The 24,116-nt window shown below is 38.4% G+C and overlaps 1 protein-coding gene across 3 annotated transcripts in view; it reads left to right on the top strand.

The window, feature by feature from the left end:
- Positions 1-24,116, top strand: part of NUP153 (nucleoporin 153) — a 62,425-nt gene that overhangs the window by 10,660 nt on the left and 27,649 nt on the right. For 2 of the 3 annotated variants that reach the window (XM_075213114.1, XM_075213112.1), the window contains exons 3-13: positions 697-945; positions 1,057-1,196; positions 1,419-1,544; positions 3,587-3,703; positions 3,922-3,963; positions 9,063-9,116; positions 10,215-10,367; positions 11,224-11,276; positions 20,556-20,670; positions 20,773-20,901; positions 21,717-21,812. In XM_075213114.1, the coding sequence (XP_075069215.1) occupies positions 697-945; positions 1,057-1,196; positions 1,419-1,544; positions 3,587-3,703; positions 3,922-3,963; positions 9,063-9,116; positions 10,215-10,367; positions 11,224-11,276; positions 20,556-20,670; positions 20,773-20,901; positions 21,717-21,812 (1,274 nt within the window). The remainder of the gene's footprint in view (positions 1-696; positions 946-1,056; positions 1,197-1,418; positions 1,545-3,586; positions 3,704-3,921; positions 3,964-9,062; positions 9,117-10,214; positions 10,368-11,223; positions 11,277-20,555; positions 20,671-20,772; positions 20,902-21,716; positions 21,813-24,116) is intronic. The other variant, XM_075213113.1, reaches the window with a different exon arrangement.

Here is a 24,116-nt window from a genome sequence, read left to right as displayed (position 1 = left end):
TCCACAATTGGATTCGGAGTAAAGGATATAACGTAAGTATAAAAATCCAATTTTCTTCCCAGAGTTACAAATTAAAGAAACAAATGTTCAATGTTATGGACTTAGGCTGCCATGGTCATCTATAGCTTTGGCTTTTGAGGTCTTGTAGCTTCCATAATCTTTCTCGCAGCCAGGATTCAGTATTATATAATATGAGAGCAAAGATAGTTCTGAGATCATGGAAATTATTCTTTAAAGTGTAATATATACTGGCAAAGGAGTAAAAAGTATGTGATGGCACATATTGCTGCATAGGGGCGGTTTTTATCCAAATGATGACTAGTGATGCTGTATCATAGCCATTTTTAAATTTTCAGTAAGCAGGACTGTGTTTTTTGTTTCCACTTTAACTGAGCACTTAATGATTTTTCAGAAAGGAGATAAAAAATTATGCTTGTTTTCTTAACTATTATCTAGTAAAGTTATTGAAATTATGGCATCCTTTCAGAACTGATGTAAAGTTGATAAACTGCAACAATTTTAAATTTACATAGCCTTTCTCATCGCATCTCTATGTTGGTGTAGGTAGATATTGTTCAGCAGTCCTGTTAGAATATTAGTAAAAGTATAATGTACAGTTCTACTACACTGTTATTGAGAAAAATCTAAAAAAATTGTGAACATCCTTTTTTAATTTATTTATTTTTTTACATTTAGATCCTTCCACAAGTCGGTTCACGTTAAATGCTCCTGACACATTAACCAGGCCATCGTTACACCGGCCTAATCTAAATTTCAACATCTTGGGCTCTCCAGCACTTCATTGCCAGCCTTCCACTTCCTCTACCTTCCCCATTGGCACTACTGGATTCTCACTGGTAAAGGAAATAAAGGACTCTACCTCTCAACATGATGATGACAACATCTCCACAACCAGTGGCTTTTCCTCCCGGGCATCTGAAAAAGGTAAAACTGTTCACTAATATTCTTCCCTTCTGTTCTTGTGGATGGGCATTACTTTGACTTCTCAAGTTGGCCTTGGTTTTTATGTGTGTGTATATATGTTTTCGTCCTCAGATATTGCTGTTGTAAAAAGTGTGAATGCTCCCACTATCTGGTCCCCTGAAGCTGATCGAACACACAATCTGTCACATAACTCCTCCATGAACTCCAAGAAACCAACTTTTAACCTATCTGCATTTGGTGCGCTTTCACCAGTAAGTGCTGTACAATATATTGCCATTTTCTACTACATTTGCTGAAGAGGTTATTTTAAAATCCCTCCAATTCTGTCTTATTAGTTGTAGTTTTGATATTCCTAAATACCACATGTTTTAGCCAGTTAAATATTAAATATTTTTGTATTGATGTCAATAGTGTACATGTGAGATTTGATGTGATTGAATCATTTTATTTATATAATTTTAATTATATTGCAGTCCCTTGGAAATACATCGGTCTTAAAACACAGTCTGCTTGGAGATTCTCCATTTTATCCTGGCAAGACAACTTATGGGGGTGCTTCTGCAGCACGTGTATCTAGAGTTCGCAGTAGTCCATATCAGGTAAACTTAGTTAATATTTCTTACCCACTCTGGAGTCTGGGGGGGTGTACATGAAACATGCTTTAAGCTGTTTGCTGCAATGTGCTCCAAAGGGACTCATTTGATGATGGAGAATGACCAGCAAGTGTCCTCAGGAATAGTAAGAAATGCTGGGTTTACACAGGAGGGGCTCCACCAAAGTGTTAGTAGGGTGAAAAAGGGGTAGTCTTAAGGCTTCGTTTATAAATCCATCTCAACATATATAAAAGCCTGTGTAGGGAATATCAGAAAGAAATGAAATATTTAAATAGTCCAGAATGTGGTCGAGTCTCTATAACATTCAGGAATGTGTGGGACATATCTATTGCTATTGTGAATACTCAAAATGTTAAGATTCCCCCCTTCTTAAATAATTACTACTAAATCTCCCCTCCCTTCCAAATATTCTTTGGTCCTATGACTTTCAGCCTCTGTGTCCAATCTTTCATCGTACAGAGATCTGAGCAGCCCCAAAGGTGATCAGCAGATGTCCTGGCTATGTGTGTTCCAGGATCCTGCTGTATGGAGTAAATAAGGCCTAGCTAACCTGTGGCTCTCCAGATGTTGTGAAACTAAAAGTCCCAGCATACCTTGCCAATTATCGACTGGAGATCTTTCAGTATTGAAACTCCTGAAAATGTTATGATATTGTAAATGTATGGCAGCTTGTATATCATCTGGTGGTGTGGTACTTTTAATTATTGCCTTGCTGTCATCAATAAGTGCCAATTGTGAGCTGTGCTGCTGATATTAAATATAATACATATATGTTTTCCAGCTAAAATTCTGTTTGCTATAGTTCAGGTATTACATGTTATCCAGTTACACAATTTAGGGAATATCTCTATGCTCCTGGAATTATTCCTTTGATTTTGAAGACCCAAGTTGTAAAATTAATTTCATCTAATTTCCTGCTTAAAAATTAGATGTTTCTTAGAGGTGCTGGGATTTCACATAAAGCTGTTACGTGCCTGCTATCCATGCTGGCTTGTAAGAGTGTGGTTGTGTTATTTTGTAACTGCTGAACTGTAATTCCTGTGTTTACAGTTTGTCTTCCCACATGGATTAGCTTCAAGTGCATTGAGCACCTGTTGTCTGCTTGTTAATTTTGTGGTAGTAACACATGGTCTGCTAGCTTGATGTTGCTTGACAGTGACTTTTATTTATTTATTTTTTCACATTTAGGGGCGTATTCAATTGTTAGCGATAACGCTGATAAACGAGCTCTCAAAAAATCTTACCGTTAATACGGTATTTACTCGTGGAATTTCAGCTCGCAGCCCCCTGAGCGGCGAGCTGAAATTTTGCGAGTAAACTACCGTATTAACGCTTTTCGCGAGCAATATTACCGTATAAACGGTAATATTTTTTGAGCGCTCGTTTATCAGCGTTACCGCTAACAATTGAATACGCCCCTAAAAGTGCAAATTAAATTGATGAGAAATCAGACTGTGATAGGAATCGGGTTCCATATTATGTCTCGTCCTCTGACTCTTTTCCTAGGTACTGTCTGTGATGCAAGAAGCCGTATTGGGCACTATAAAGTTTTTATAATGGCTGCTGAAATTCAGACTTTGTTCAGTCTTGCTATAGAAGGTTTGGTTCCAGTATGCTATATTAAGCTGGTGTCTTACTTGAGCGGATCTTGGCTGCAGCTCCAGCCTTTCTCAAAAATACAAGGGATTATTTGTTTTAGCCTTGCTTGGCCAAATTAGTGTAATAAACGAAGGGTGTATATTGTAAGGTAAAGTTAAATAACTTTCCAGAAACAAGTATTTTGGACAGCAAAGACAACTATCTGTACTCTGAAGAAAGTGGAACATGTTTGAGTGTAATGACCAGTGCCTCAAATTAATTGGCTTGTGTAATGGCTTTGAGGAGAAGTTGATGTTGTTCAAATTGGCTAAATCCATGTTTCACCAATATTGTTATCAAGCTGCAAGTGGTATAACAATGTAACTATATTTAGCTACATTATTAATCATGTTAACTACTTGATGGACTCCTCTTTCTGTTGCTTGCAGGCACCGCTTATAAGACAAGTGAAAGTGAAGCCAGCAAATGCTCAGTCCTATGGTGTTACAAGCTCCACTGCACGACGCATCCTGCAGTCATTGGAGAAGATGTCAAGCCCCTTGTCGGTAAATTGCTTATGACTATCCCTGGTGAATAATTCACGTTTAATGTGTGAAACGTGATATTAAAGAGGAATGCTACATGGTTACAATATAAAGGAAGTCTGTTTAATTTATCATTAACATATCAATATTTGCATATTGTGGTCCTTTATGTGGCAGAATATATTTTTAATATGGTAAAAGCATATTTTGTAACATAAGTCTGTATATTCTTATTCTAGGATGCCAGGAAAATACCATCAGTCTCTACTCCTGTGTCATTGGTGAGTACTTTTCCTATAAAGTAGTTTTTAAATTGTAACAGTCTTGGTGGTAATTTATTTGCTGGTAGGGTGCTTTTCCGAACTCATTTTGGAACTTTAATTCTGAAGCATGGTTTCTGTAATGGTGTTCTGTACGTAATCAATATGACATTGTACACAGAATGTTTGTATGACCAGGCTGTAGTCTTGCGGCTGAGAAGGCACATCTACCAGTTCAAACGTTTACATTACTTATAACTGCTCTGATCTGAAAAAAGTAGACTCCCTTCCAAAAAAAATGTGCTGAAAGCTTTCCAGATAGGCAGCGAGTTGATTCATTATGCCAACATGACTTGTTTTTTTTCATTCATCCAATTTTGTTTAACTATGGATTATGCTTTGGAGTAAGGCACTATTCTACACTAAAACTTGTCTGAATTTTCCCCTCCTATTCTATATCCTGTCCCCTGTAAATTCCCCATTTTTATGTTGGTGCCTATGGAGCAGAGCACTCCCCCTCCCCCCCCCTCTTTTTCTTTGTTATGCAACTACATGTGTTCTTTGAAAACATCACTGTATTAGAGAGCGCATAAAATCTCATCGCTTCTCTGCCACCCCCTGTAACGTTTTGGGGCTCCCAGAGGGGGGCAGTGGTAGCATAGTTGAGGCTTGGGGCCTGTGGCCACGACTGACAGAACAGCACAGGACTGTATTCTGGTAAGACATGGCAAGTACAGCTAATCCGTCATTCAGACGGAGACTGATTGCATCCACCACAGCTATATGGAGCTGTGTTCTGTACAGCACAGGGTAAGCTGGACCTCCAGTGGCTGTATTAAGTGGGTCTGGTGGGAGGTGTGGTAAATCCCGCACTTAGGGATAAGCATGGCAAAGGGAACTGTGTGTGTAGCAGACCACACTATGCTTGGACTGGACCATCGGGTGCTTTTACTGAGAGGTAGCACCACCTCCTTGACTGGCTTTTACTGAGGAATAGCCCATCGTAAATCAAATGCTACTCTCCCCTGCAGGGCCAGATTCCTGTCTAGGCTGCTGCCTTGAATGTGGTGTATATAGTTTTCCTTTCAGTAGTGAAATGGACTGTCTGTTGCTGTAGACTCCTGCTTTTGCTTGGTGTTTTATTTATATATATATATATATATATATATATATATATATATATATATATATATATATATATATATATAATATATATATATATATATGGTACTGACTTTTAGTTAGCATACAGTTCAATCACTGTACTCTTGGTAGTTTCACACTTATTTTAGTTAGAAAGGCTGTGGGCATTTGCATTAACATTATTGTACTATATTGTCTGCTAGTTCACTCTTGGCCTTGATTGTGTTATATAGTTTGTTCCATCTCATTTTCATGTCAGACAATGGGACTACATCCAAATTCAATGCTGCAGAGGGAAGATCTGTTTTGTACTTCGCATGTTCCTAATGTCAGGCAAAATTACCTAATAGATATTTGGATGTACGGATTTTGAGACTGATGAGAACCAAGGTCCGTGCATGTCTGCAGGTGACGCAACTGAGATGGCAGAGCCCACATCATAATTGTGTCCTTTGGTAGTTTATACGAAGGATTATTATGTCAGATTATCTAGAAGGTGCAGTTCTTGACACCGGTCTAAATATCTGCACAACCTCTTCCTTATTGGTAGCAGACGGACAACACTGGCTTAGGTCATGGGAGGCAGACTTCGGAGTCCAAAAGAACTCTGTTTATGGGAAGGTTTCCATTCTTGAGCTTAGAGCAGTTCTAAAAGTGCTGCAGTAGGCCTGGTCCTTTGCAAGAACAAGGGATCCATACGTGACTGTCATAGCATCATGGAAGTAACTGAGAGTCTGTCTTTGGCCATGCTTCCTTGGTTACTAAAGAAGACCAAGTGGTGTACTCGTACTTCTGGTAGCTCCACATTGGCAGGTACTATCGTGGTATGCCGATATTCTAAGAATGGTGGCAAAACCACTGTGGAGGCTGCCTCTAAGAGAAAATCTTAAGTCCTGGTGAATTTTGCCACCAAGACTTGACTCTGCTGACTTTAACGACATGGCTGCTGAGGCTATGGTTTTTCAAATGGGGCTATCTGAAAAGGTCATTCAGACCATGATCAAAGTCAGTAAACCTATAGAAAATCTACATAGGCTAGTGCGAGAGAAACTGTGTTCACACTACCTTTAATTTTAATTTAGTCCTCCTTATAGGATGGCCTAGACCAGTGTTGGCTAACCTGTGACACTCCAGGTGTTGTGAAACTACAAATCCCAGCATGCTTTGCCAATATATAGCAGCTTATTGCTGGAAGGGTAGGCTGAGACTTGTAGTTTCACAACACCTGAAGTGTCACAGGTTAGCAAACACTGGCCTAGACAATAGGTTGTGAATAGGGTATTAAACAAAGTGTTTCTATCTTCCAGCCTAAGATGGTATTGGAATTTCATCTGATCAAAGATATAGTCCTCACTCTTGGAACAGGATCTAGCATCCTGAAGTGCCAAATCTCTCCACCTGTTGGATGTAGTTCGAGCCTTGGGGATTTAGGTAGACAGATCATCACCCTTGTTTATAACGAAGAACCTCTTTGTTCTGTGATGCACACAAGAGAGGATGGTCGGAAACTAAACAGATAGTTACAAGATGGCTCAAAGGTACAATCCATCAGATTTATATCTCAGAGGGAACTCTGGTTCTGGGTGATTACTACAGTCCATTCAACCAGATTGGTGAACACCACCTAAATCAGTGCAGCATGTAGCCTCCGTTAAATACTTGTGTCAAGCAGCAACCTGGTCCTTTGTCTACACTCTTACCAATTGAGGATGTTCAGTGTTTTTGTTTCCACAGTTGCAAATTTTGGAGGAAAGGTTCTGCATGTAGCTGGATCTAAGGCTAGGCACACACTGGGATAACAAGTCGGTCTGAAAATTCTTCAAACGATTGTACCTACGACTGAAAGTCTGATCACACTGACACTATTTACCTTCAGATCTGTGCTCTTTATCTGGTTCTCTAGTCTTCAGAGAATGACTGCACAATATTCATTCATTCATTGTCACACTAATTAAAACCACCTTGTTATAGCTATACACATGTCCTAGCGAATTTTGATAGCTTCTGTGACTCTGAAAGAAACATTCTGTCTCAGAAAGAACAAATTAATTATTCCTTCTACTGCACTCTGCATTTATTCACCGGGACATTCATTGCTAGCATTGGCTGAAAAGAGCACGATTCCGTAAACTGTATGGAGATTGTGAGCATGAGCGCATACATGCTACATGACTGGTCGTTGATTGGTCAGAAAATATTAAACACAACAACCAAATGAGCCGACAATCCACCCCTAGTGGCGGCTTTGGAACATCCTCCCAGGTTAAGCAGTGTCCCTGAAATTGGATGAATTAGAAAAGAGGATTTTTGTACACTCCATAAATTCCATTTATCTGAATCCACTTGAGGGACATTGCGTTCCCATCCCTTTTTGTCCTATCATCTGTTTTACTTTTGAGTAGTTTTCTTGTTTGATTATTTCAGTCCTATCCTATGGGCTTTTAGTTTAAAAGTTGAAGGCTTACAGTGGAAGGGGAGGAATAGTTGCAGGCACATTTTAGTGTCTAGAGTAGTGCCTTACGCCCATGCACGGTGCCATCTATACCCCCCATGGTTAAGCAGTATCCCCAAATGGATTTGGAGAAATGGATGTTGGTGAGTACAGAAATCTTTTCCCCTCTTGAAGGACATTTAGAAAGTATGTGTGCACCTAATGTTACATAGTGTTGTTCAGTAATATACACTAAATCTTTCATAGCAGTCTACAGTTCCGTTTTTAAATGGTCTCTGGTTGCATTCCATTTTCAGAAAATTATGACCTGCAGACCAAAATTGTGCAACCTTTCCAAGAAATTGGCTGTCTGTTACAGTTTATGTACGTGAGAAGAATGGTTGGTTGAACGCTCATCTGTAAAGATATGTTTGAGATAAAGAGAGCATCTTTTCTTGTCAGAACTTCTACCACAGTTCTCTTTTTTTATACAATGTTCTGTTCTGTCCAGGCCTGTCTAACCTGATGGTATAAAAAGGAGCACTACTTGCAGTTGTCAAGCAATAAGTCTGTAAACCTACTACCACTAGTTTCATTGTCAATCCTACTATAAGAATTTCAGAAGATATATGTGTATCCATTTGATGGAAGGATTAAAGTATGTACAAGCTGTGTTGGGCATCTGAATTGGTAGTAGTACAGCTATAAAGCTTATGTTCATGGTGGGAAGGGATAAGGGAAAGACAGGATATGGTAAACAGAGGAGATGGGTAGAGAAGGGTGTCCAGAGTTGGGGCCTCCCCTAGTCTAGTGGGTATCCTGGGATATTTGTGTCTTGTTCTAGAGAAAGATATGACTTTTAAAAATAACATGGATGACATTTGCATACAGCATTAGAAAAGAAAGGACTACCTTGGGTTGAGGTATCCTGGTAATGTAGATCAATTGATGTACCATAAGCACCATGTTTGGGTGGATTTGTGAGACTTAGGGCTAGATTTACTAAGCTGCGGGTTTGAAAAAGTGGGGATGTTGCCTATAGCAACCAATCGGATTCTAGCTGTCATTTTGTAGAAGGTACTAAATAAATGAAAGCTAGAATCTGATAGGTTGCCATAGGCAACATCCCCACTTTTTCAAACCCGCAGCTTAGTAAATCTAGCCCCTACTGTTTATCGTTGAGAGGAGGAGGATCTCTGTGCTTCCTTTGGGTAGTTGCTAAGCATAAACATCTAGCTTCATTGTAATCTGGACAACAAGCTTATCTTTGTGACTGTTCAGTCTGTATTGTGAGGCCCAGGAGGAAAGACCATGGGTGATTAGTGATGGAGATAATAGTTACTTATTCTTGGCTTAGTTGCAGATCCTTTTCTACTGTAATAGCACTCTTCATGAGCCGTTGTGTAACGCATTAAAACAAATACGATAACTTTTGAGAATTTATGAATTTTAAAGGAGGTTGATTTGTTCTCTTTGCTTCCGCCCCCCTATTTACTATTTGTCTTAGTCTAAAGTAAATTAAAAAAAAAAAATTTCTTCTCTACAGACACCAGAGAATAGTATCCTTGGTATTGCAGACAATTCATCTAAAAGAAAAAAGGTATGGTACTTCACTTTAGGGTATTTTAAAAGTCTGGGTGTTATGCTGGTTTATGAACACAAACTTCTAATTTAAACGTTCTCACAACTTTTTATGGTGCAAATGATTGTTATTGCACTTTTTTTTCTTCTTTTTTTTTGGGGGGGAATCCAGTAGACCACTCACATTGTAGTTATGCAAAATGTACTGAATCACTGGGTTTGTGAATTGTAGACATGGCTAACCTCTGATTTGTCTAGAACTTGCAGAGTTGATGTCCTTAAAGGATTACTCCACTTAAAACGAAATATTTTGTTGTATAGAATAAAAGTTATGGGATAGATTTGAATTGAAATAAAAGTAAATATTTCATGAAGTGTTTCTTCTTTGACTTGGGCCTTTTTTTTTTTTTTTAAAGGAACATTTACAGGCAGTTTCAGAATTGTTGCATTGTTTATGAACACTTGCCTTTAGAGTTTTACCTTGGTAGCAAATTTTGTGACGTACTTCACATCCCAGAAAAATCACTTTAATATAAGTCGTCAACTGGGTTTACGTTTTAAAACTTAGTGTTTACAAGTAACTAAACCATGAAGCCATAACAAAAGGACATACAGAACACTGTAGTTGTGCTCCCAAAAACACATGTGGATTGTGAGCTTAGCACTTGTTTGTCAGGCATAAACTGTGGCTTGTATACAGCTTTTGCTTGCAGCTGTCACTCTGTAAAGAGGACAGATAATCTATTCATTGACTTCACTTGCAGTACAACAGAAGCAACTTTACTTTAATTGCTGACATCTTTAAATACATTTTTAAAAATGTGTTATGTACTTGACTGATGTTTGTCCTGTAGTTGAATCATTAAGTATGTTTCCCATCTTCATTTCCTCTTTAGCGGGTAGTGCAACAGTACATTCTCATGGTAGCTGCTTACTGCAGTTGTCTTAGGCAAGCCATAGACAAACTCGTAACTAGACATACAGGTAACATGTCTGAGATCACAACAGTAGGGAACCCCCCCCCTCCCAGAATTAATTTTAATGTTACGGACACATTTTCACCAATTGCAGAAGAATTACATCTCCCTAATCAATCCATGTTTTTCAAAAATTATAGCTGGATTCATCAAAACCTCCAGTACAGAGGCTTGTGACGCCACAGCCCATTTCTATATCCACAAATATGTCCCTGTATATCAAGCCTTCACTAACCTCATCGTCTTCGATAAACATAGGCAATCGCAGAACTCAAAGTAGTGACAAGCACAAAGTGAGTATTTTCTTATTGGGTAATTGTTATTAAGACCCCAAACATGTAAACCGTTTTGACTGTATGAAGTGTTCTTAATATCTAGGTGTGTTTTTCTTAACTGTTGTTTGAGGGAATAATCTTTCAACGAATTGGCACATAAATGTGTGCTCTTGTGTACAAATGTGCAGTATCGGGAGAGACACATCTAAAAATGCATTTCCAAGTAACTTTTGTATTCAAAGTTGTACATCTGTTCATTTTAATTCAGTAAGTCAATTAAATGTTTGGCATCCATATGTACCTAAAAACATGGTTTACTGTAATGTAAAGGTTTTTAATGTTGCTCTCCCCTCCCTGTGGCTTTAATTGCATTGTGGTTTTGCTTTGTGCAGTTGACATGCTCTAAAAATGATGTCCAAGTAGCTGCCTGTTTGCATCTGTTTAAACTTGGTTTGTGTATGTATATTATATCCTTACAAATATACTATCCTCTCTACATATGCATTATTTTGCATTTGTTTACATAGCCATGTGGTCTAGATGGATCTGGGACTCTGCTCCCCCCCCTTAAGTACAATTTGCTGTTGGAAGTATATACACTCCAGTCATGCTGTGTTCAATCTTTAGTGTAAAACACCAGAGGTTTTAGAGCTGCTAACAATTCAAAAAAAATAATGATCACTACAGTCATCTGTAATTGGCATTCAACTATTCATTAGTTTTTAGTTACATTATCTGTAAAATTGTACAGGCTGTTTGACAAGAAAAGCAAATGGAAGAGTGGTATAGAAATCTAGGTTATAGAATATTTAAATTAACCTCTATGTTGCCCTGTTAAATCTTTCAAACCATTTAACATGTTTCTCGCTTTTAGGAAACCAGAGGAAATCGTGTGCCTGATGCCCCAGCACCGCCACAGCCAGAGAGGTTGGTATCCTGTTCAGATTTCTCCACTATTTAGTCTATAGCTCTTTTTCTGTTTTTAAAAAGTTTGAATGTTACCTGCAGATGTCTATAGTCATTCCATTGTCTGTATCTACCCTCGCCACCCACCTGCATCATCCTAAGAACCAAAAGAGATACGAGAGGTATATTGTGAGAGCTCGGTATGGCGACCTCACAATTCAGCAGTTCTGTGAGGAGAGCAGGGTGTAGAAACATAAACTAACATAATTGAACTCTGTAGACACCATGCTGTTCAATAACTTTATTGCACTTCAAAGCTATAGATTATTTGCCTTGCAATTGACTCTACTGATAGCCATCAAAACATTCACCATTCAGAAACATTATGGTTTAACATGTTATGCTGTGGTCTGTAATACCCCACTGCCTCCAAAACCCAGGTTTTTGGGTCAGGGCTTCAGTGTCAATGGGTCCTGGGCTAATGCCCGGGTCTTGTGGAGGGTTATTCCCGGGTCGCCTCCAGTCTGAACTGTGAGACCCAGGTTTTTCAACCCTGGTCTCACTGAAACCTATGTAAAGTTTAAAACAAAAAATCACAAGAGGAGCCAATCAAAGCTCCTCTTGTGATGTTGCCATGGAGACCTGGGCAGACCTGAACACGGTATACAGAGTATTTGCCTGGGTGTTCTTCACTGTCCCCCGGCAGTTTCCCGAGTTCATATACCCGGGATATTGCCGGGGTGGCAATCTGAAAGTGGTATAAATGAGGGATCAGAAGTAGATTGTGGTATTCCTTGTAAATGTGTCAAGCAGCTTACAGTCAAATAGATACAATTATCATATTTCCATGTAGACTTGAGTACTTATAATTAAAATTTTACCTTTTATGTTGAGATTAAAAGAAATTTCTTACTAAATTAAAACCAGTGAAATTTGTTAAGTGATTAGTGAAATTAAGTGAATTAAAATTTCTCTGAATTTATTTGCTTCTCAATAGCAGGTAAATCTACTAATTTATATTATATTTACATAATTAATAGTAAAATTTAATCTCCCCACCTAACTAAATGAATTTGGTCCAATCAAAATTTTCGGTCAATTAGTAGAACAATTACCAAAATAATTTGTTAACATCAAAGCCAATATAAATCCATCATTAAATGTAATATAGGCCAAATTTGTTTCTCAGTTATCCTTTGGGGGAACCCAGGGACATTGGCGGTATAGAGTAGGGACAGTGCGATCTGGCACTTTAACTTCTGTTAACTAAGCCCTAGCTCCTCCCTCCCCCTCTATACCCCACCTCCTGTCCAGCCTCAGTTTAGTTTAAGTGCCCAGCGAACGGGTTGCGTCTGACTTAGCAGCCGAATTCTGTTTTTTTGTGTTTTTGTTTTTTTTTAGTTTATTTTAGCTTTCATTTCTTTTTTTCAGTAATCAGAGATTTGTGTCTCCTGGTCCTAACAGCCGGCGGTTCAGTGAGCCGCGTAGCCGGCTGTCAGTCACGGCTGCTGTTGGGAGGCTCCGGGGTAAAGTAGTGGCTTCCCCTTCCTCCCTGTCTGCCATTGTTTAATCTGCTTCCCGAGCCTGCAGTAATAGCAAGGACTCGGAGGCATATAGTACAGCAGGGCAGCTGACAGTGCACAGTATGAAGAAGTGCCATGGAGCAGTGGTGCGCTGTCTGGAAGGGGGGATCGGAGGTGCTGTGCAGGGGCCTCCTTTGCCAGTCCCCCTCTCCCAACGTTCTTATGCCCTCCTAGGAGCCGGGCAGAGTCGACACAGGCTGTGTCCGTCATCCTGTTCTGCCTCTTCTATTTTTAGCTCAGGAGACTGGGTCAGGCTAGGGTCTCTAAGATAGTGAACCCTGCTAGGCACTGGATTGGTTGAGGCGGTTGTCCTGTTGAACGCTTGCCAATTCAGTGCTGAGCCCTGGGGGAGTGGTGTTTCTTTTTATTACACTTCCTCCATGGTGGTCTCTCACTAATTTGTGTGCAGACACCAGAATAGACAGCCATTTTATAGCTCCAGCTTCTCCCCTTTTCTGTCCTGAGTATAAGGTAAAAGGTTTGGGGGTTATTTTCAAAAGTTTATTATTTTTACTTACTGTGGGGCTTTATTGCAGGCTCACTTTCTGTTCAGTTTTGTGTGCTGCTTGTTTAGATTGTGTTTGGTTACACGGTTTATTACACTATTTTGTTTGTGTTTTGTCCCATCTGTTAACATGTCAGGGGGATAAACCATGTGTGGTAAAGCTGGTGTTACATCAATGTTGACTTTCACCTGGGCTGGTTATCACGATAAGTTACCATCAGGTCAGTCAGGCGCACAGGTTCTGTGCGCAGCCTGCCGGCTTTCAAACAGCATACCGTGTAATACAGCAGCTGTTGCTTTACATACGGCAACACATGCCTGGGTTCGGTCTATCTCCAGAACTTGCTCAGTTCGTGCGGTCACAGGCTGTGGCCGCTCCATCTTCTGATTGTGCTTGCACTGTAGTGTATGACATGGGTTCTAGTTCGCCAAGTCAAGGTTTGACTGTTTCTCCCTGGCGGAGTCTGTACAGGCTGCTTGGGTACAGGGACTTGCATCCTCTGTACAGGGTATGGTTTAGGTTTCTTCCTCTTTAGAGAGGATGTTACAATCTGCGGCACCATCTTTGTCGCGTAAGCGTAGGAAGATGACGCCACAACTTCCGGAAAATAGGTCAGATTTTGACTGTTCCCAAAATGAAGGTAATTTAGCGGTGAATTCTGACATGGATGCTCCTTCGGTGGTGAAGGACATTCATTCTGATTGTCAGAGTGTGGAGGAATTAATACAAGCTGTTTGTCAGGTACTTCACTTTCCTAAGAAAAGAGGTTCCTCATGTTGTACAAGCTTCTCTTTTTGCATGGCTATTGGAAGTTTTGTTGTCAGAGCCTTGGACTTCCCCAGATATCATGTTTCAAGTATCTTGGCGACTGCAGTCGGGTTATCCTTTTCCTCCTGAAGTTTTGCTAAATGGTAGACGCTTCCATGAGTGGATGCTGAAGTTACAAGTTTAGCCAAGGTAATTACTAGAAAATAAATCCTATTTTTTAATACTAATATGGACCACACGGACTCCTCCTTTTCTATTATAAGACAAGTGTGTTAACTCTCTCTTATGTAGCAACTATTGTTGAGTTTAAAATGTAGCCAAATAAATATTCTAACAGTTACTAGATATAGCAATAAAACAAGTATTGAAATATTCTGGTGGAAATGGTGATGATGATGTGACTGTAGTAGCAGTGTTTGTTTTATGTTATATAAAAGCATGTACAAATACGGCTCTTAATTTTTTATTTAAATAGAAGCCAATATGGTAGAAATCGATCTGCACATAATTGTAGCAGATGAGGAGATTGTTAATGTTTGTTATGAAATTACAATATTTTGAACGAAGATCTGACGTTGTTGAAGTTAAACATAAGTACAATACCTCCAATACAATATATGATGGTGGAATCAAGGTATACTGAAAGATCGAACGATACTCTAAAAAAAACCTAATTAAGTTAATTCATAATATATTACATACCGGTATTAAGACCAAAGAGAACTGGAACAGTATTTCAGATGTAATTTGCCTTATTTTCAAGAGTAAGAATACGCTGTATGACTGCCTGGATGGACTAGAGCAGTATATAGCAATATAGTATAAAATGATTAAATCTCCAATTCCTGATTTACCTGCCATTACATATAGAGAAGCAAATACCGTATTTCCCCATATATAAGACGCACCCATGTATAAGACGCACCCTAATTTTGGGGCCCAAAATGGAAAAAAAAGATGTATTACATAAAGTGGATGGAGTGATGGTTATGTTAAGGATGTTTAACTACTAATCAGCCCAACTACGGTAACATACCTAATACGAATAGCCCAGCTAGCATAGTGACATGTATACGGTACATACCATACTACAAACACGCTGGGCTCAATTATCGGCGGTCATCTGAGCTGCCGGTCACGTGACTGACAGCTCCAAGACATCAGAGACTGTGGGAGGCACCTGAAGGTCCTTTTCTAGGAAACTAGGAAGCGCAGATCGGTTCAGCGGGGACTCCTCTCTCTTATCCTCACACCAGGGGTCATCTTCATTCAGGATCCAAGGAATTGTTTAAAGTGGGCAGCAAGTAAACAGCTTTGATATAAAGAACTGCCAGCTTGTCATGACACTGTCCCAGGATCAGATGCTATAATGAGACAGCTTGTGATTTCATTGCAACACTTATAAATCTATTTTGAAAACCCCCAGATCTGCACTTAGTGCCAAAAATCTTTGGACTGGAGATACAATCACCTGGTACATGTGTTTGAGGCTCAGGAGTTCTGCCTCTCGGTTGTCCACTCCTGAAATGTGGGTCGCTAACTTATTTGGAACAGTGTTGTGCCCACAGCAAGCTGCTTCATTTATTGCATGGTAGCTGCTAGAGGCCCAAGAAAAATACAGAGATCAAACTTTGTAGTGACTACTTAGACCTGTTTATTACAGAATCTTGTGATTGATTGCAGGAGTTTAAAAGTAGATGGCGAAACACTGGCTCTCTGGATCAAATTACTACCAGGGTATCATCCAGATACAGAACAATTATGATCCCCTGACTGCAGAATTGCCACCTACAGGTAGACATCCTTGATTTCCAGGGATGCCAGAAATTCTCATTCTTTTGGCCAGGTATTCTCCTGAATCCCTGGCCCTAAAAAAATGGTCCTAAGGCTTTGTTCTCCGCCACTTAATTGGCTGAGGGTCGGGCCAATAATCTAGCAAAATCAAGGGCTGTGTGTTCAAAGTTAGAGAAAGCGTCCAATATACCAGAGGCAAACTGCACCCTGGGAGTGTTTTTGCTCAAGTGGATGTGGATTTAGCCACTGAAGCGGCTACTAAGGCTGGAAAATAGACTCTTTAAGACAGTCTAATCTTGTCCATGGTGTCTTTAAGTGATGCCATGTTCAGAAAGGGGATTTGTGGTCTCCCTAGATTGCTTCGAAACTGGGTTCACACCTGATCTGTAGCATAGGTATTGACCATGGTCTCGTGAACCTTGAATGTTTAGGGCCGGAAGTACCATTCTGTTTGTCTACAAAAGACGTTTCATGTAGGGCAACTCTTAATTATAGAAGAGCTACAGATTTATTCAGCAGATTTATTCATCTTTGTAGTTTTCCATAATTTTGCCGCCTTCGGTACTGAAGGAAGGGTCCTCCATGCACTTCTCTGAAATTGTCCCAAGAAGTTTAATCCGGAGGACAGGTTAACACTTGTGCTGCTTAAAATCCTGGTGTCTTGAGTCCTTCAAGTTTAATCAAAAGGCCTGTAATGAATTTAATTAGTTACCATGTCCGGAAAGGTTTATGGACAGAAATGTACCTATAATGGACAGATACTCCCCTGTGTGTAACGCCATACTGGGAAGGCAGTTATAGTGTCTCAAAGACTTCTAGAGGCCAGCCCACTGTGGCTTAGCCATCTAGGGGTGCCATCTGGGATTGTGGAGGGACACAGGACAAAGGGGACCTGATTACCTACATGACAACTTAATCTGGTATTTGGTACAGACAACCTAACTGGATTGTCAATGTTGGTGCTGGAGTGCAGTTGAGGTGCTCCAGCAGTAGAGGCAAATGGAAAGAATGAAAAACATGGAGGGAAAACAAACTGCATGATTTTTGCGCTTTTGTTCTATAGATTCATCTGGAGGATGTTCGTTCACTTTGCAATGGTCCTGTACCCTTCCCCAGATGTGTACTACTTCTAATTTATTTGACTTGTTTCGTTTTCATGTTAAATATTTTGGAAAGTTGACTGTGCTGTTGGGCCTCGGAGAGAGATTTATATTTGTGAAGATACCGGGTTTATCTGGCCCAGTGCTACCCAGTACCTTCTAGGATTCGTATGGTCACTCAGGCAAAATGCAGTTATAAAAATACAACAGTATATTTATTGTCATACAAATCACACTACAATATTATGTACACACAGTAAATAAATGCCAGGCAGATTTACCACATCATCTGTCCCTTACCCCAATAACTTAAGGAGATATAGTCACCTGCTGTCCAGACTTCATCACCCATGGATCCCTTTCAGCTGCATATATAGATTTGAGTTAGAATACGACAATTCAAAACTCCATCTTGCACCTTCCTGAATGAAATCCAAGCATCACCCCCCCTCGAGTTGTTCCTTATATATCACAGGTCTAATTTCCACAGTCTTTCCCCTCCCTTGGCAAACCCCTGCGTCTATTCTACTTAACCATTGGTCAGTGCTGGACTAGGGGGGAAGGGGGTTGGACAGGGGAGTGAAGATGAGCTGTCCTTCCAGAGAACCTCCCGTTAGATGGCCTGTCTGGACTAGTCTGGTGAGAACAATGGACACTAATTAGTTTTCCTACTCAGGCACATGGCAGCCTGATCCCTACCCATAATCCCCCTGGCTTCACTTTAAAGACAATGAATAGCAACCTTACTTCAAGTTATCAATATACAATAAACAATATACATATGTACTCTGAACTACAATGTCCCCTTAGCCACATGTTATTGGACAATGCAGTTATAGTCTGGTGAGCTGGGGAAACAAAAGAAGGCTATAAAAAGTATTTGCTATAATTCACATTATGTGAGAAATGAGACATGCTCACAGGGTTATCAAACTCATTTCGTCACAATATTCATAATAGAATTGGCAGCAGGTGATCCTTAAGTTACTGGATAAGTTAAAGGGCTTTTATAAATGTGGATCATGCAAAGCATGTCAGTATACAATCACTACCAAAGATTATAAGGACAAATATGGAGATGTGTAGATAATAGATGACTTCTTAAACTGTAATTCCTCTGGGATGATATATTGTCTCTCATTCCCCTGTCCAAAAAATTATATTGGCACGACTAGCCGCCCATTAAAGAGACTATTATTGGAACATGTAGAGAATATCAAAATGCAGAAAGAGACCGGAACAATTTCAAGGCGCTAACTTCAGTTGCTAAGCATTTTTTATTACACCACAATAGTAACCCGAAAGCAATAAAGGCGAAAGTGCACATGGGAGTTTGAGGAGATTTACGTGAAGAACTCCTTAAAAAAGAAACTAAAAAAAATATTTATCATGGATAGCATGATGCCCAAGCATCTTAACGACTATAATAGTTATCTGGCAATTCTATAAATGGGTTATAGGATATACAGGATAATTATTCACGCTATAATATAAAAATTTCTCTTTGTTTGACATTTTGAAATTTCTATATTAATATGAAACAATCATTTTAGTAATGATTCTTTCTAAAGATTTGTTAATAATTTATTATGGATTTATTAATTTTATTAAGATTATAGTTGGCGCATCTTAATGCACTTGTGTAATATATTTATTATCATAATACCTCAATACTTATCTATCTTTTACACATATTTATATTAATTTGTCACGGATTTTGTGATATAAATTTCCTAATCACTATAATAATGTTACAAATTGTTTGATTTATTATTTACTTTTATGACACACTTCACCTTATTTCATCTTGATAGTTTTTTTTTTATGCCCCTTTTTGGGCATTATATCCTGCACGTATTACGGAGTCTCCATAATGATATTAATTAACTTCACAATTAACTATTATATCGATACTTACCTTAATAATATATATACTACTCTCCGAAGAAATTTCCTATATGACATTGAATATCTCAATGTCAATGCAACTGTTTACAATAATCATACACTGGTTCTTCTACATTAATATAACTACTTTGCGACTGTGGCAAATATTATTTGCCATAGCAATTATGTAAAATAAAGAATGAATGAACCAGTTTTATTTACACTTCTGTTAAACCTAGATCGTTCTTGAACCAATAAAATTCTGAGATGGGCGGGATTTTTACTAGTATTGACAGAGATCGCTGTCAATTATCCAATGCGACCAATCATCTGATTGGCTGTTACAAATGACGTCGCTATGTGAGCTTGGCTTGCATAGTATAAAATACCTGTCGGTTCACACAATTGTCTTGCCATAAGAAAGCATACAAGCGGAACGCGCGTCGGCGTTTGCTTTGTATATCTCCTGACCTGATAGAGAGATATATATATATCTGTAGCCGTGAGTTGCTGTTAGTTAACCCTGCAACCAATGCACCCTCTAACAGCAACTCACGGCTACAGGTACCTTTGAATAGGCAGTCAGCAATACACACGTGCCTCCTATTATATGGCTAAACAAGCCATTTGCTCTGAAGCAAATACTATCTAAATGACGTGTTGCAATGATACACATAGAACTATCTTATGATTAACAATTATTTACTCATTGGACAGCTGACAGTATTTGATTGCCTGTACACTGAATGGCTATATTAACATAAATAATTGAATATGAATAAATTCTAGCTATTCTTAGGGAACTACCTAATGATATAGACAATGAGTGACCTGTGATTAGAGCTAGTTATTAGGCAATTAACAGACAATTATTTCGAACTGCATAGTAACACCTGTTTTGAGGGTGAAAACTTTAATAAATACTATATACCAGATCAATATTGGTATAGGAAAAACCTATGTAACACAAATGAAGGTGTTTATGAATAAAAGTACTGTGAGATAACAAAGCTATTGCAGCTGGGTCTGCAATTTTATTCACACAATAATCACTATATATTCACCCTAATCACTATTTTTATTTTTGCTATTTGTATGAAAATTATATAAAAATAATTTTTAATGCATATCAATAAAGTTGATGTTTTTTATATGACATAACATCCCGGAGAGCCTCAACATGTACTCTCTCCTTTTTTTTCTTGGATTATATTTAAGTATTTGGTTGTGCACCCTTCAGCAATATATTTATCATCGATTTCTATATTAAACTATATAATCGGGAAATTAAGGGATGTGTTATAGTTGAAATTTAAATCAATAACTTAGTGCGGTTAACTTTTCTATGAATGATCCAGTAACTTATTACATAGGTCTAGTCGGTGAACAAATTATGTGAATTTTGTTTATTTTAGATCACCAATGCCAAGTTGAGTTTGTAAGTGGAAGCATTGATAAATACTTTAATGTTTTGGAATATTTAAATTTGACATTGCATTCTATTATTTGGGCTGTTATCTGCAGCAAAAAAGTGTTGGGATATATATATATATATATTTGTTAGAAATATTGTTAGTTATCTGTGTATCTATGTTATAGGCATTATTTGTGTATTTAATAATGTATATATATATTACAGTGTGTTTTAAATTGCTCCAACAGCATTTCTTACCCCAAGTTCAGTACTCCAGCATCCAATGGTTTCCCTTCAGGAAGAGGTGGGGGGAAAATGATGAGGGAGAAAGGGTCTCATTATACAACAAAGCCATCTGATGAGGTAAGTAATGACCTATTTTTTTAATTTATTTTTTATGAAATGATGGTGTTTACTATCTGTATTATAGGTAGTAATGATTTGACAATTCGGTCTTCCCTTTAGGAGGTAGAGATCCCTGACTTGCCTGAAATACCTTTACCATTAAGTATGACAGCACTTCCAAAAATTTCCATATGTGATCCGCGTACAACGCCGCTAACTTGTGTTGCTGTTAGTAAATCTTTTAGTACAGTAAGTTCCTAATTTTTTTTATGTATTTCAGCTTAGAAATTCATAAAATGTGAGGTAAATATAAATAACTTTTTTGTTTAAATTATCTTGTCTATTTGTAGTAAATGTCTGCCTTTAGCCTATACCACAGGGTCTGAAATATTGGAAACATATAAGGCCATGCTTAATTATGACCCCCAATAAGGTTTTTTTTTATTATGAAAACATGCCTGTGGAAAAATGTATTTCAAACCAAACAAAAGCCTGTTGTAACTCAAAGCAGTACATTTTATTTTACCTTTTTCGCAAATGTTTTCTTGTTTTGTTTTTAGATGCTTTTATATTTGAGCCATTGTGGCTACTTTAGACTTATGTCATAAGAAGTGATGATTTGTGGAGATAGGGAAATAGCTTCCTAATTTTTGTCTACTTTATTTCAGTGTGGTGCTTAATGCTGCTTTTACAATTAATTTGGCAGTTACCTGTACGATGTGCCATTGTGGCTGTTTATATTATTACTATGGCTATTGTTGCGGGATTGGACTACAGTCCCACTCAACATGGTTGGTTGAGGAGATGAATAAATTAAATATTTATGTTTTTGAATTTATTTTTTATTTTTTTATTTTTTTTTGTCCTGTAATTTGAGTTCATGTCATCCTTGCACTTGGAGCCAATCTCAAAACTGAAAAGCATTGCTGCTGGTTGTGGGGAAATAAAATGAATAGCATTTGTAATCGTATTTTACATCAAACGACAATGTCAGCCTGTTGATAGGATGTGTTGGAATGCACTTATTGAAGCATCACTGTATTGTAATTATGTTTACTTATCAGGCACAGACCGCTAACTCCACAAACAACCCTGAGTTCACGTTTTCATCTCCCATTGTGAAATCCACTGAATCCAATACACAATCTCCTGGGTTGTCTGTAAGTAGAATTAAATACTGATACACTGCCTGGAAACAGATGCATGATGTGTCCCCTTTTCTGAAAATGGAAGGCAGTAATGTTAGGATCATGAGATTTTCCTCTGAATTTGTTACATCCAGTGAAATCTAAGCATATAAGTCTGAAATTGTGATAATGTGTAGGCTTTGGGTAGATAATGCCTTTGATATAGGACAAATTATGATATTGCCGTCTCAAATATTTTTGAAATTCTTTGACTTTAGAATTTTTTTTTCCTGTTTAATACATGTCCAGATATATATGGTACAAGTTAACTATAATTTACAATCTAGAGGGAGCTGTTTGTCTTTCCACAGTGGTTAATGGTCATTTTAAGGATTTTTCTGGCCAGGCAATTATGGATTCCCCATAAAGCTGTGAGGCTAGCCTTGCTGCACCACTGGTATCTGAGTTCACAAACTAATGGCTAGGTTTTATAAGTGAAGAGGCTGATTGCAAAATGTTAGGGCCTGTGTCGGTGCATTGCTTATAAAATCTTTAAGGCTTACATATGTAGACATATGTGTGTGTGTATATATGAGGTATGTGTGTGTGTTAGTGTGTGTGTGTGTATATATATATAGATATAGATATAGATATAGATATATGTATAGATATATATGTATATATAAGAAAGAGAAGCGCCAAACATAGTGTGATAAAATCAACATAAAAACTAGTGACCATAGAATTCAGATTGGCCTCGTACCAAAAAGAGATGTTAAATTCACTTATCTGGGAGAAATCCTCTTAGATCTCAGATTCCTTGTGTAGATTACACCTTCTATTCATAGGATTCCAAACAGGGAGAAGTTGTTGGTGGTATCTCACATGCTGTGTGCAGTCCCTCTCACTGATTTCTGCTCCCGACACTCAACATTTCGACAGTTTATACAGATAATATAGCCAGCGTAAGAGTGAGGAAATAGAAAACAAAATATTCTGTTATGTTTCAAATCAGAAACGAAACTTAAAGAGCAGGAAGCAGAGAGAACGACAAGGATTTGCACAAATAAGCAGTTGATCACTGTCCATCTGAAAAGCCGCAATATATACATTTTATCAGTGTAAAGATCCAGTGAAGTACCTGGGCATTAGTGAGGAGCAGCTAGACTGAGGGTCTGTATCAACTGTCGAAATGTTGAGTGTCGGGAGCAGAAATCAGTGAGAGGGGCTGCACACAGCATGTGAGATACCACCAACTTCTCCCTGTTTGGAATCCTATGAATAGAAGGTGTAATCTACACAAGAAGGAATCTGAGATCGAAGAGGATTTCTCCCAGATAAGCGAATTTAACATCTCTTTATGGTACGAGGCCAATCTGATTTCTATGGTCACTAGTTTTTATGTTGATTTTATCACACTGTTTGGCGCTTCTCTTTCTTTTTGTATCTATCTAGGTTGTACATCTGCAAGTTGATGTTAAAATATTATAATATTAGTGTGTGTGTATGTATATATATATATTATATATTATATATTATATATTATATATATGTGTGTGTGTGTATTATATTATACACACTTTATATAGACAAAAGTATTTGGACACTTGACCATTACACCAACAGGGGCTTCAATAACATTGTATTCAAATACATATACTTTAACATGGAGTTGATCCCTCTTTTGCAGCGGTCACAGATTCCACTCTTCTTGGAAGGCTTTCCACAAGATGTTGGATTGTTTCTGTAGGAATTTGTGCCCATTCATTTTGTATAGCATTTATGAGGTCAGGCACTTATGTTGGATGAGAAGGCCTGGCTCACAGTCAGTTCATCCCAAAGGTGTTCAATGGGGTTGAGGTCAGAACTCTGTACGGGCAAGTCAAGTTCTTCCACACCAAACTCATCAAACCATGTCTTTGTAGTCCTTGCTTTGCGCACTGGGGCACAGTGATGTTGGAATAGAAAAGGGCCTTCCCCAAACTGTTGCCACAAAGTTTGAAGTATAGCAATGTCCAAAATGACTTTGTATGCTGAAGCATTAAGATTGCACTTTGCTGGAGATAAGGGGCCTAGCCCAAACCCTGAAAAACAACCCCATAGCATTATCCCTCCTCCACCAAACTTCACAGTTAGTATAATGCAGTCAGGCAAGTAATGTTCTTCCGACATCTGCCAAATCCAGACTTGCCCACCTGACTGCCAAACAGAGAACCATGGTTCGTCACGCCACAGAACATGTTTCCACTGCTCCACAGTCCAGTGTGTCTGTGTGCTTTACACCACACACCATGAATATAATAGAATATATAAATATATGTGTATGTATATTCATTC

The sequence above is a fragment of the Mixophyes fleayi genome, chromosome 5 (assembly GCF_038048845.1).
Source record: "Mixophyes fleayi isolate aMixFle1 chromosome 5, aMixFle1.hap1, whole genome shotgun sequence".
Taxonomy (NCBI): Eukaryota; Metazoa; Chordata; class Amphibia; order Anura; family Limnodynastidae; genus Mixophyes; species Mixophyes fleayi.
This window is presented reverse-complemented; position numbering and strand designations above follow the sequence as displayed.